We start from the raw sequence: 13,440 nt of genomic DNA on the forward strand, positions 1-13,440 counted from the left end.
AGTCACGGAACAGAAGGGTTGAACGTGTACTGGCGAGAAGGGAATAGCTGTGGGGCTGAAAGGCACTATCAGACCCCTGGTCCTCTCCCAAGCTTTACCACCAGTGTTCTGTGACAGTGGCCACAATGAGGATTTTATTATTAGGCTTTATTTTTTGTTTAAAGTGTGAAGTCTTAGCTGAAGGGCTGAGTATTTAACTACCCTGCCTCTTGCCAGTTTCAGCTCTTGGCACCCCATGTCCCTCCCAGGAATTCAGTCCTTTGAAATACACTTTCCAAACCCGTACTTTATTTCTTTAGAATTAAAAAAGGAGCAGGATTACAATGCCGTAAAAACATTCATCCAGGTCTACTTCATGTTTATAAAATGCGCCATATACACAGCATCAATTTCCACAGGGACATTATCAGACCCTCCCATGGGCTGAGTCTCAAAGGGAAACTCCAGAAACTAAAGATGAAAGCTCAGCTTTGCTTTTTGCTCAGCCTGGTGACTGCCTGGTCTGCCACTACGACAGTCACACCCTAGAACAGAACTCTAGTAGCAGGAAGAGGTCAACTGGATTAGCAGAACAATCAAATTAAACTCTCCTATGAATGGTTCCATGTGGATGGCTCTTGGGCTTTCATTTTTCAGGGCTGGCCTCCAGTTTGGCATTAAATAGGAACATGGCTGGGCTGGCACAGCCCTGTAACTCCTGCTGTAGGTGCTCAGCAGTGCACAAGTCCTCCTGTGATGGTGCTCCAAGCTTGGACATTCACATTTGGGTTGACTCAGTCACAGCCTGGGACAGCACAAGGAATTACTCCACTTTCTGCCCTGAAATGCAGTGTAGTTAATGCTAATAAGTACCTTGTGTGCCACTTGCATTGCAGCTGTGGAAACAGCCATGCACAGGCAGCCGTGATGCTCCTGAGCTCATTACCCAGATCATGACAGAGCAGCAGGAGTTCCAAGTCTTTTGAGTGAAAAGGGCTAAAAACTGAGATAGAGTTAAAAAATAGTGATAAGAATATTCCAGCTGACACCAAGGATCTGAGAACATCTCCAGTGTAAAGTTAAGAGTTAGAACTGAGTGCAGCCAACTGTTAGCAGAGGCAAACTGAAGTGAGAGCACGTATACAAGGCCCTTTTCTGTCATAAGTGACACCAGGAACTGCGTGGGCATTGTCAGATACTGACCTCTACCATCTGTGAAAATCTCACCTGGATTGAGACTTCCAAGGGAAGCCTCAACTTCATCTTACTATGATTCCTGCACCTTCAACAGGCAGAGCAGGACTCCAGGTGAACAGCCAGGTTCGAGTTGTTCTTGTTTACCCACATGGAGTGGAAAAAAACAGCTTTCCAACCTAGTACTTACCAGTTGAGATATAAATTAGCAGGCATCTCTGCACAGACATTTGTACCAGTTCTGGGTAAAGAATAAACCCTACCCACTCCGATGCGAGTCTGAAGCACAACCAGTGTGATTTGTGCATTTACAGGCCTGATGCGGAAAGCTTCTAGAGAGTGATAAGGACAGACATAGTAATGATAACCACTTTGAGCATTTCACCTTTATTTACTGATATCCCATGAATAACTTCTCCCAGTTAATTTGGATACTGACTAGAAATCTGACTTTTGCCATAACTGCCAATGTTTTGCGGCAAAGACCACTACTGCCTGTATTTCCAGCTGCAAAAATACCAACTAGCGTTCTGCAGGAACGACGTTTGATGTTTAATGTACATGATAAGGCTTAGATGCTACTAACTACACTCTTATTGGGTGACTGCCAACAAAGAATTCAGTAACAAGCACAAACTAGGATGCAAAATGCCGACAAGTACTTTGTCGTGGCTGGTCCGTGCTTGTCTCTCACTGATGGACCCAGCTCCACTCATGCAGAGAGACCAGAAAGAAGAGGTACCTTCCCTTGCTGCCACTGTCCTCCCCCTTAGAGAGAACCTGTTGGTAGACACCTATAACTGGCCATGCATATCCATCTCATGCACAAAGTGTAGATGTTGCCATCTTCACTGATTAATCCTGACCCCCTCCATGGTGAGGGCTCCAAGGAGCAGGGATGGGCTCTCTTCCTCACTCTCTCTGACGTACCTGTAGGTGGCAACTAAGACTCCAGCAGCTGTACCTTCAGGGCTCTCCGCTGCCTCACAAACTCGGTGAAGGAAGGGCTCCATATGAGAAACTAAACTTGTAAAAACAATTCTCCTGTAATGTTAGTTTAGGGCATAACAGCACAAGTGTGATTCATTAGGCTTTAATGAGGACTATAAATGTTTGCATTCAGTTCTTTTATGTCAAGAAACCCTTAATGAGGATAGAATAAATGGTGTTGTGCTGCCCATAATCGCTGATGATGCATTAGCCAGTGGAAAACCTAGTAAGTTTAAGAAAATCAGGGTAATATTTATTGCCTGTGGATCTGCATTAGCAACCATTTCTTCTAGAAATGTGCAATAGGATTAAGAGAATGGGGGAACATAAAAGAGGGAAAGAGGATTCAATACTGAAGTCCCCAACCTGTAGCTGAATTGGACTAAAAGGCAGCAATGAGTTGCACAATCACAGATTCCAGAGCAGGAGGTGGTTTGGAGACCCAAGACAGAGTCATGACCCCAAACTTTCACCTTCATTCAAAGAAATGGCACAGAGCACCAAGGCACTGAGGTGAAGTCCAGAGCCGTTCTGCTAATCCATCAGACCTGGATTAGCCTGGATTTCTTCATCCCACTGGGAGAGGGATAAACTCCTGTAATCAGCATGACTAGCAAATCTTAAATGCTATCAGAAGCTATTTATCAAGAACAGTGACAGACTGGCTCAAACACTGACCACAGTATCTCTGGCTGTTGATTTTCAGATGAAACAGCAAAACCCACAAATCTTTAAAAAGAAAAAAGGAAGCAAAGCAGTGCCTGAAGAACCACTCCATGAACAACCACAGTGCTTACCACCAAATGGTGAAGCGGCTGAGAGCCTTCAAACACTTGTTTAAGTCACCTCACAAATCCTAGGGCAAAAAATTTAGCTACAGAAACTCTGATTTGGTGATCTTTATTCTATGAATATTTTCTTTAGTGTCTCAAAGTAGACTGGGCCTTAATACTGGATAACTTGGCTATGTATTAGTCTGAGAAGGCAGTTCTGTTTGTGGCAAAACAGCACAAGGATCTGGCAGCAGGTGCTTGTAGCTTCCTTGCCCACTCACCTTCCCTGAGTGGGATGAAAATACAGGTTTTGATTAGCACAAGGAGAGGGATAACGCATCAAGGCGCTGCTGCAGCCCTGCAGGTTGTTACAGTGTTCCACCAGGAATGGCACTAACCTCCACACTGCTAGAACTGCAAGTTGAGTCCAAGACAGATAAGAGGTTTCCTGAAGGAAGTGTCAGCTAGTAGCTGGGCAGGAAAACCAGTAAGATCAGCATCAGAGATTAAATGTTACTGGTCCGAGGTGTGCTACGCTGTTCCAGCCTACAGTAGTTAAAAATACACCTGGGGACCAGTGATGGTTTAAAAAAAAATTAATCACAGTACCTCTTTACCTGCTGTAGATGGGTCAGGGTGAGAAGTGAAAGCTTTGGGATAAAGGATCTCCACTGGCATGCAAAGCTGACATCGTTGGCTTTTAAATTCCTTTCTCCCAGCAGTCATAAATCTGGTTAAATAAACTGGCAATGGTTTACTGAGTACCTACTGCCTACTGAAAGACAAGGAAAATAAATATTAACACCACAATATTAATGCCAGGCATACTGGAGCTTCTAACTGTCTAAAGCATGAAAACTTAATCCAGGGAAATTCCAGAGATCTGTTAGAGCCAATCACCAGGAATTAATCTAACAATACCGCGTTGAATCTCTTGGTCGGCCAAACATTGAAGCAGAACACAATGTTATTCTGCTTCCTAAGCCAGTATCAAAGAAATACTCTTTTTCTAAAAGCACTTACACATGGTTCTGCAGGGGTGTGCTCACGTTTTCCAGAGTCAGGTGAATTTCCAAACTGGAATACAGATGAATGGGGTCAGGACTGTCTGGACCAGGACTTGCAGATCCACTTAAAATGTTTTCTCCACCACTGTGAATAAACCTCCCCATTTGGCTCATATTGGAAACTGATGTTCTGTTGCCCAAACCCCATCAGCACTGGGAAGGAGATAAAATTCTACCCCAAGTACAGCAACTGGCCTCAACCTACACGCGCGCTGGGTATCAAGATTATTCTTTGTTTTACTAGATGCTATCACGATCTGCATTTTCTTTCTTTGCAGACACACTGAAGTAATTTCAATTTTCAATGCACAGCAATAAAAAACTAGACTTTTTTTAATACAATTATGGTAGCACTTCCAAGGATATTTACAAACAGGGCTAATAATTTTACAGATGAATGCGCTTCTGCTGTTCTAGTCTACTGTAGCAATACTATTTTCAGTCACAGCACTACCGTTCTTGATGCATGAAACACTGAATAGTTAGGACAGTCGACTTGTCTTCACGTTAGCTGAAAAATAATACTCCTAAAGGTGAAGGGACATTAAGGAAATATGCATAGTCAGTGAATCAAGGACATGTAAGCACCAATCCACACATGCTGGAGACTGATACTGTCAGGACAATCCCTTGATTTCCCAAACAGCTATAGAGGACTTCACACACAATGAGCAGTGTCGTGAGTCACAAACAAGGCAACACATCCAAGTGTGCAGATGGGTGCTCTGAAGAAAGTAAATACATTAACTTTGGATTATTTGACAGCATAGATTTAAGTTAACAAGACAAACTGTACCAAAGAACCACACGCATTTTGGAGGTATCGTTCCTCTAACACTGCATAGGAAGTTGAAAAGGTTTGTCCTGCTCCCCATAGGAAACAGATGCCAAAGAAGGAAAGGTTTTCTTCCAATAGGAGAGTTAGGAGGCAGAATAAATTTCTCGGCTCAGTCATGCTACATCGTTGACATATTTATGAATCTCTTGATGAAAGTCAGGTTTATACAAGAATAGCTTCCCAGGGCTTCTTGACAGCCCGTGGAAACTTCAATTCCAACATCTCAGCCATGATGGTATTTGAGTTTGGAGCAGGCTTGGGGTTTTACTGCATTATTATGAAAAGAGAAAGTATCAGCTGAGAGTGATTACTCTGTGTCAAACATCTGTAAAAACCATTTCCGTGTAAGAGAGACTCTCAGTTCAATTGAAAATAAGGTAACGTTTTTGGGAACTGAGTTACACTGGAAAAGGTGATTCCTGTTGGTAGAGTTGAGAGAAACAAAAAGCATACGTAGTGGCAAAAGCAAGGAAGTGGTTAGAACTTAGTTCAGAAAAAGAAAGCAGGGGCAAGAGACTTAAGAGCATTGGAGATTTATATATATATATATATATATTAGTGTTTAATCTAATTGCTATTAGTTTAATAATTACATTTAAAAGTTATTCTTACTGATCCATATTTGACCCAAGCAGCCAATATTACCTTTCTGACTGCAATACTGTTATAACAGTTAAGAGGCAGTTATTCTTCTAGACTTTAAGTGAAACTAATACAATGGCCAATTTCTTTCATATGGCTGTAACTGGCACACGCTTCACTCTGCAAGAAATTAGAACCACAAATTATTTGATAGTTTAATATTCTGAAGCAAGTGCCAGTGCCTGTTAAAAAGCAAACAGCACCGCAAGCTGAAGCCTTTTCTACCCACCAAGACCACTCAAGAGGGAGCTCCGTTGTTCCCATCCTAGCTTTTAGGAATTGCAGTTGTTGGGCAGAAAGGACGGTTCACACCGCATGCTTAAGACTTCAGTTCCTTCTCAGTGAAATGAAGCATGTCCAGCTGCTGATGCTTCAACGGGGTGCATTTCCAAACCGCTCTATAAACCCACTCTTCCAGATGTACTCGTTTCTGGAGTGTGGGACAGGCTCTGGACTTAAGGAGTTTCTAGAACCTCCGATGTTCTATTTACAGGGTTGTGGACAATGTCTTCCCGCTCCAATAAAGTCTGCATGCCTGTGCTTGATATCCCTCCAGACCGAAGGGAGCTTATGCAGCACAGAAAATACTTTCCATCTTTACACAGCTCTTCTCTAGAACACAGGAGAATCGCAGAATGTGCAAGGTCCTTGCAATAACCTCTTGATCCATTCAGGATCTGCAAATAAGAAAACAAGTTGTTTAAAACTGGAGACAAGAATGATACCAGAGATGGATAAACTAGTAATCCTGGAACAGTTTATACCTATCCACCATGCAGGATTAAGTGAGTTCTGAAGGAATCCAACTCCATTTCTACATTGAAATTTTGGGTACTACCAGTTTAAATCTCACTTCAGTAGGGAACAAAATGAAGGTGAAACACGCCATGCTACATCATTACATACTCATCTGAATAGCTACATAAGTAAAAAACCTGAAGAATCACCATGCCACAAATGCAGTGTTCTTATTTTCTTGACTGAAATTAGATCCTTCACACAATGCAAACCTGCAGGAGCAGGTTTGGGAGCTAAGCCAGCCAGGTGCCAACTATTTCTTAGCCTGGGCGTGATCAATACAGCTTACACCGAAACAGAAACCTTCATCACTTGCAGGCCTGCACACTAATACATCCAACTTGAATATTTACAAATTAATTTCTGCAGTCCTCTTTTGTAATTAACTTGTGCCACGAATGCGTGTACAACAGGACAACATGAAATGCAGCGTATTTCACGTAACTACCTAAAGGAGAAAAGTCAGTGGAACTAATTCTAGTCATTTTGCAGATGAAACTTAGGAATATGTAATCTTGCCCCTTTTGCCACAGGAACAGTTTACCTTCTGGGGTTGGATGCCGTGCAATGCTGTCGTGAAGCAAACACCTCCTGTATACCAAACTCTGACAGGACTGGTAGGTTAGAAAGCACCTGTGAAAGGACAAGTTGTTTTATCAAAAGGCTTGGGGGTTTGTTTGTGACCTGCTCCTGCACCCTGAGCTGAGGTTACTGCACAGGAGATGAACCCGAGTGTCTTTAAGGCAATGACTATTTAACATAACTAGCACACAGGATCTTTTAGGCAAAGGTTTTTCTTTAAGTGACAGACTACTGACTTGCCAAGTCTCCAGGGACAATTGCCATGTACCTAATAAGTCAGCATCAGTACACTTCTTTTTCCAGATGTTCCAGAACTTGTCTGACTTCTCAGTGTAGTATTTTTCCAATCATTCTTTGTTAAATTACTTTGTTTTCAAATGCTGAAGCAGCCAGAACAAACCCTCCTTAATGCGCTGCTCTGAAGGACGACTTGTGCTTAATTTCCTCCCTCCTCCTTCTTGAAGAAAAAAGGACCATCAAACGTGTTTTATTCTGAAAAGAGCATACTAGCAAGACAACCAAATCCACTTTCTCAGGGAAGAAACCACATAACAGCCTGCAAAAGGTGCCATGAACTGCAGGACAGAGAACATGCTTTGTGACTGTTTGCTGCAACACCAGAAAGTGTGTTAGGTTAGCTATTTAAATATGTTTAAGTCATCAAGGGAATGGCAACAACTCTTTAAGAACAGGTTACCTGAGCCAAATATGTCCATTAGAGCAGACTGCCTGTTTGCGATCAGTGAACGGCAGGATCTCTTTACACAAGCTGCAGTGCTCTGGAAAAGTCTGTTTGTTCATTTTCTTTAAGATATGCCCAATCAGCACCTGGGGATACACAGAGTCAGCATTGGTCACAGCGAGACAGCTGCCTACAGAAAGGTGGGAACATCTGGGGATGCTGTGATTTCAGAATATGATACAGGATGCAAAGATCTATCCACTTCACTGAATTAAAAACAATGAAATAAGAAAGATAATACATTGATATGTATTAATTTATTCTCATTTTATTGTCATCACCTAAAGATTTCTGTCCTGTCGGAATTTATACAAAACTTAAAAGCAAATTTAAGCTACTTCAAATTTAAAAAGCACTGCAGGAATTGGCCTGTTCAGAAATTATCTGGATGTGTGTCTTCAGCAGCTGTCTCGGAGTATACATGATGTTTATAGCAGAACACTTATGCGATCAAATTTGTCTGATATTTCAATAGATATAAACCACATCCCAAGGACCTTTAAAATGTGATAGCAAACTGAAGGGATAAAATAGAATTTGGAAATCAGCTTTTTATCACTATAAACATTTACAAGACAGGAATCAACCTCTCAGACCTTCAATTCATAGTAACTGGATGCTAGAAAACCCCAGTTCTGCCAGAACGCTTCCCTGGTGAACTCCTGAAGGCCATGCCATGTGACCTGCTTGCTTCTACATCCAGCAAAGAGAACCCCAGGCTACGTCAGTAATGGAAATGTGCTGCCTTTCTCTCACCTTGTGAATGCAATGTATTAGAGTTCAAGTGATTTAAGGACTTAGGTGCTTAAAAGAACTGTTCCCTGCCACAGAGATACTGCAACTCTTAAGTTAGAACTGCAGACTTAGCTGACCAGAGGAATTACCTCCTCAATTTAGTTTTTTAGAGACAATCAAATAAGCTTAGCCATGAAAATAAACATCCTTCTCAATCAGCACCTGTTCTAAACCCACCAGCAACAGTGAAACAACCCTAGTCTCTCCCTTGTTCTGCAAAAACTCAGCATTCTTACTCTTTACTGTACTTGACCCGAATTTCAATGTCTCTATTTACATTCTTCCTACTCCCTCATTTCAAGGAAGGACAACAGAAGCTGCCTGGCACGGATGACATGATTACAGTTCTCTTCCCCACTCCTAAAACTGTTTTCCTTTAAGGATACAGAGCACGGAGAGAGCAGTCACTTGTAACACTGAATCCCCAGAGCATAGAGGTGCACTTACTCGTGCTGTTCTGTCATCATAGCCATCATCGGACATTAAGAAGTCACAGACTCCTCTGGTGGGAATACTGGTGTTTTCTGTAATCCACGTGTGTAGATAAACTTCTCCCAGCACCCGTTTCATGTGTTCCCGTGTCAAGTGCATTTCTACTGCCTCAATCTGTGCCTGTATTTCAAGAAGCTTTTCTTCCATTGGCTCACGGCCTCCTACATCACTTGACTGAGGAAGAGAATCATCTGCAGTGTCATCTATGTCCGTACCTTTGCCTGTGTCACACAGGCTCTGCTTGCCGGCTTGTTTAGAAGTTCCTTCCTCCTGATCATCTTCGGTGCTGCCCATCCCAGGGGAATCTGATATCAAGATTTTTGCATCCTCGTGTGAAGGTCTCCACATGACCTCTGAAGGAGCTTTCTGCATAGACTGGTACAAAATCCGCAGGAGAAATAGCTTAAACCGCCAGAAGTAAGTAGAACCACAGCTCTCAATCTTTTTATCCAGTGCTTCCTGTAAGAATTGAGGAATATGCTTATCCTTCAAAATTTTCCAGCGTACAAGATCCGTCAAGTCCACCTGCCGGAAAAGGTTCTGAACAGAAGATTCCAAGAGCTGCGCAGCTGCCTCCTCAAAAGTCTTAAGGGTTACAAACTGAACTTGGTAGTTTTTGTTAACTGGGTGAAGCCCGTTAGTCATGCCCTCTGTCGTAATAACTGCTAAGTACGCACCACAGGGGCTAACAGCTATTCCATGAGTCCTGACAGAGCCGAACACTTCTGAGAGCTTAATCACCTGGTGCTCAAACTTTAAAGCAATGTCTGTGAATATAGGGATCAGCTGCCTTACCTTTCCATCACGGGAGCATGTGTACACAGTGCCATTTTGTTTGTCCGCAGTCATAGAGACGATTGGCAAAGAATGAAGCCCTGTCACGTGGGAATTATGGACATTCAGACCCGCTTTGGATATCAACAGGAGACACCAAAACACGTAAGGTCCTCTTGCAGCCACCACTAAACTACAACTACATTTCTGGTAGGGGTGGTACAGGGGGATACATTTGATACTGTGAACAGGTAACTGGTCCATTTCTTGCCACAGGACTACGGGCTGTCGCAGCGTAAAGTAGCCTTTGACTGCTTTTAGATTGACAGGAAGGATCTTAACTGGTCCAAAAGCACTGCCTACAATAAGTCCACTCATCTTTCTGTTGTTATGTTCATATTCCCACCAAGACAAGACACTTGGGGAATTTATTCCGGACTCTATGGTATTGCAAGAAGTAATTGATTCCTTACCCAGAAACGGAAGCTGAAATTGCCAAACAGCAATGTTACCATTTTCAAAGAGCACTGCTAATAGCACGCTGCCAACATCCCAGCACTCGTTGTTGTGTTTCACTTGCTGAGTGGTGCAGATGCCTGACCACTCCATGCGCACAGGAGTCTGCATGCTGTGCCGTCGCTGAAATTCGGAGAAATCTCCCAGTTCTCCGCAGGGAGTGTCAGCCTTGCAGAGTTTGTAACTGGCTTCATACAAGCGCTCCCCATAGATTTCAGTCAGATCCACCAGCTGTACCCACTGCAGCCTGTTGAGGTTTGCGTGGATGGTCAATCGATTGTCCATGGTTAAAGCTGCAAGCAGGCATCTTCCGTTTGCATCACAGCCCAGTGGGGACCAGCTGGAATACTTGAATCCTCGCATAGGCAGCAACGACTTCCCCTCAGGATTGAATACTCGATCTAGCATAAAAGTCTGGCTAACGGTTGGATCCATCGAATTTGCAAACTTCTCTTTACATTCTGCTACCTCCTTTTTTGGACCAACCTAGAAGGTGAGAAAAAAGGACTTTTTAATACAACTGCAGAACTTTTTTTAAGGAAGACATTCCTGGAATTAATTCCCACTGGAAACAGGGCATACCTTATCACACCCTATACCACACTGTTCCAATGGTTAATTTACATCACCCTTAAAGACTTCAGCTTCACTGTTGGCCTGAATTCTATACTTTTGATTCAACTACTAAGTCTTCACCTGTTTTTATGCTTCTGTTCTGAGGAGTGTACGAGGTGTGACACAGAAACCCAAGACTAACCCCATCACTTAGGAATTGGCAGCGAGAGGAGAAAGACAGAGATAGTTACAGAACATGTTCTGACCTGCCACAGTGAGACAAGGCTCAGCTCAATCGCTTCATTCAGCATGAATGGACACAGGTTCAAATACAGACGTTTTCTTACCCTTAGTCAGAAAACATCAGTGAAGAGCAAACAGCAAGTTCACATCAAGACACCACACCAGCCCACAATTATTTGTCTGTGAAGCAGTTTTTAACTCATAACACTGCAGTGCTTGAGTACCCACTCTGTTCACCAGACCTGGCTGCCTCTTCCCAAAGACCCAGTCCATGCTCAAAGGAACTCTTTTTTGTTGTAGAAGATGTGAAAGCAAAATTGATGGAGATCCTCAACAGCCTTTCAGAAAATGATCTGCTCTGAAGCTGGCAGCATTGTGGGCAGCCGTGTGTCAGCTCAGAAAGGAACTGTTTTGAAGGTGATTGTAGTTGATTTTCTTAACTGTTAAATAAAAAGAATGACAGTCTTTTTGTGTTGGATCTCACCCTTCAGGGTATTTGGCATAACACTCAAACTGTACAGCACTCAATACTTCAACTCAAATTATTCCACATTCTCAGCACCATTTTGGAAAAATAAAACTGGGCCCACAACAAAAGAATTATTATTTGGTGCTGTATTCCCCCAGACTTGTCACTCTCTGTGCCAACGGGTGTGAAGTCATATGCCCCGTGAAACACAGAACAACCCCTGCTGCAAAAACCTTTCAGCTAAGGGAGCAAACTAAGAATTTTTTTATTGAAATAACAGTTATCAAAGAGCTAGAATCATTCTTAGTAAAACTACCCAGCTTTGCAGTCACAGAATCATTAAAGTTGGGAAAGACGTCTAAGCTCATCCACTCCAATCATCAGCCCAACCCCGCTGTGCTGACTAAACCATGTCCCGAAGTGGCTCATCCACACATCTTCTGAACCTCTCCAGGGATGGAGACTCCCTGAACAGCCTCTTCTAAGGCTTCACCACGTTTTCAGTAAATAAATATTTCCTAATCTCCAGTCTAAACCTCCCCAGTCCCTGACACCCGCTTGGTGCGGGACCACAAAGCACTCGGGTGTTACTGGGCGAGGAGAGCTTTTTCCCCCTCTCTGCAGCGGGGGAGGTGCCCGGTGCCTCACCTTGAGAAGGCAGGCAGCGGCGGGCGCGGGCACGGCGGTGCGGTGGATGACCATCTCCTGGCCGCCGCTGTGGACGTCGCTGAGCTGCTCCAGGACGGCGATGCTGCGGGCCGTGCTCACCGACACCCGGTGATCCTCGGACCAGGCCAGCGGCTCCAGCCCACTCACCCCGTGCTGTAGCCGCACCGCCGGCTCCCGCCGCACCGCCGTCACACGGAACCCGGCGCTGGGGGCCGGCGCCGCCTCCTCACCGAGCGCCTCAACGCCGACCGGCTCCTCCTCCCCCGCCGACAGCGACGGGCTTTCCCCTCGCTCCGCCGCCATCTTCCCGCCGCACGCAACACGCATGCGCCGCGCCCTCCGAAGTCCCCGCCCGGGGCTGCCCGCACCGCTGCCTGCGCCGCTCCGAAGTCCCCAGCGGGAGCTGTCCACGCCGCTGCCGAAGCCCTCGTTTGCTCCCTGCGCTGCCTCCAAAGCCCCCATTCTGGGCTGTCCCCGCTGCCGCCTGCGCCGCCGCTGAAGCCCCCGCGAAGCCCCCCGCAGCGACCGCCGGTGCCCCGCGTGCGGTGCTGGGGCTCCGGGTTGAGAATCCGCGCCTCACGCCGCCCGCCTGGGCCCGGCCCGGGGCCCTGTGAACCATGGCGGCGGGCGGGGTGCTGCTGCTCAACCTGACCTCGGCGCCGCGCGGCCGCGGGAGCGGAGTCCCGGGACGGGTAGGTGCGGCTGGGGCCTGGCCCGAGCAGCGGCCGCTCTGGCGGGACACCGGGGGGCGAGGCCGTGGCTCTCGCACTGGTGGGACTGCGGTCAGGGGGCACGGGATGGGGTCGGGGGAGGGAGGGGGGGCATGGGACGGAGTCAGGGGAGGGATGGGGAGGACGGGGTACGAGGTACGAGGTCAGGGGAGGCAAGGCCGGAGATGAGACAGGGTCAGGGGAGGAACGGGAGGACACGGGATGGGGGATACGGGATGGGGGTGGGGGATATGGGATGGGGTTGGGGGACGCGTAGAGGGGGAAGTATGGGAAAGCATCAGGAAAGGGGGAGGAAGGGCAAAGGATGGGGTCAGGGTAGTAGGAGGGAGGTGTCAGCATCTGAAAACTTTCTAAGCTCCAGCCTTTGGCTTTTCCCTCCCTGACACGGCGTTGAGAATGGCACAGGGGCCCTGGAGCAAGCCTGTACACCTCAGGTTCCATGGGACTGGAATGCCCTAATCCCTTCAAAACAGGGCTGCTCTGCCCTGACCTTGCTGTGCTTGTGTCGTTTCACGTGTTGAGCTGAAGCTGTGGGTGATGATGGTGTAGCCCCCTGCGTCGCTTAGGAGGGCTGTGAGATGCTGAAGCCTC

At 45.8% G+C, this 13,440-nt stretch overlaps 2 protein-coding genes across 13 annotated transcripts in view; one reads left to right on the plus strand and one right to left on the minus strand.

The window, feature by feature from the left end:
* Positions 1-1,162: 1,162 nt before the first annotated feature.
* GTF3C4 (general transcription factor IIIC subunit 4) lies at positions 1,163-12,726 on the minus strand. 7 transcript variants are annotated; one of them, XR_008453028.1, is made up of 7 exons: positions 12,098-12,726; positions 8,848-10,668; positions 7,561-7,691; positions 6,826-6,914; positions 5,487-6,160; positions 3,960-4,013; positions 1,163-3,711 (listed from the first exon to the last, which is right to left on the minus strand). XR_008453028.1 is itself a non-coding variant. In XM_054084513.1 (6 exons), exons 2-6 carry the CDS (start codon positions 11,046-11,048, stop codon positions 6,096-6,098), a joined length of 2,151 nt encoding a protein of 716 aa, XP_053940488.1. In that variant the 5' UTR covers positions 11,049-11,420; positions 12,098-12,236; the 3' UTR covers positions 1,163-6,095. The 7 variants fall into 7 exon arrangements, 2 of the variants coding, with proteins under 2 accessions (XP_053940488.1, XP_009567784.2); XR_008453026.1 differs by having other exon boundaries at positions 1,163-5,603; positions 5,713-6,160; XR_008453027.1 differs by having other exon boundaries at positions 1,163-4,013.
* Positions 12,590-13,440, plus strand: part of DDX31 (DEAD-box helicase 31) — a 49,202-nt gene continuing 48,351 nt past the window's right edge. For all 6 annotated transcript variants that reach the window (XR_008453030.1, XM_054084517.1, XM_054084516.1 and 3 more), the window contains exon 1: positions 12,590-12,810. Coding sequence is in view for 5 of the 6 variants with exons in the window: in XM_054084517.1 (XP_053940492.1) it covers positions 12,736-12,810 (75 nt within the window). In the remaining variant the exon portion in view is untranslated. The remainder of the gene's footprint in view (positions 12,811-13,440) is intronic.

Source organism: Cuculus canorus, chromosome 19 (assembly GCF_017976375.1).
Source record: "Cuculus canorus isolate bCucCan1 chromosome 19, bCucCan1.pri, whole genome shotgun sequence".
NCBI lineage: Eukaryota > Metazoa > Chordata > Aves > Cuculiformes > Cuculidae > Cuculus > Cuculus canorus.

Coding starts and splice junctions, on each gene's coding strand:
- GTF3C4 (XM_009569489.2), bottom strand. CDS start 12,580: ATGGGGGCTTTGGAGGCAGCGCAGGGAGCAAACGAGGGCTTCGGCAGC. Junction 10,669..12,097: donor CCGCTGCCTGCCTTCTCAAG/GTGAGGCACCGG, acceptor CTCACCTTCTAG/GTTGGTCCAAAAAAGGAGGT. Junction 7,692..8,847: donor ATGATGACAGAACAGCACGA/GTAAGTGCACCT, acceptor GTGTATCCCCAG/GTGCTGATTGGGCATATCTT.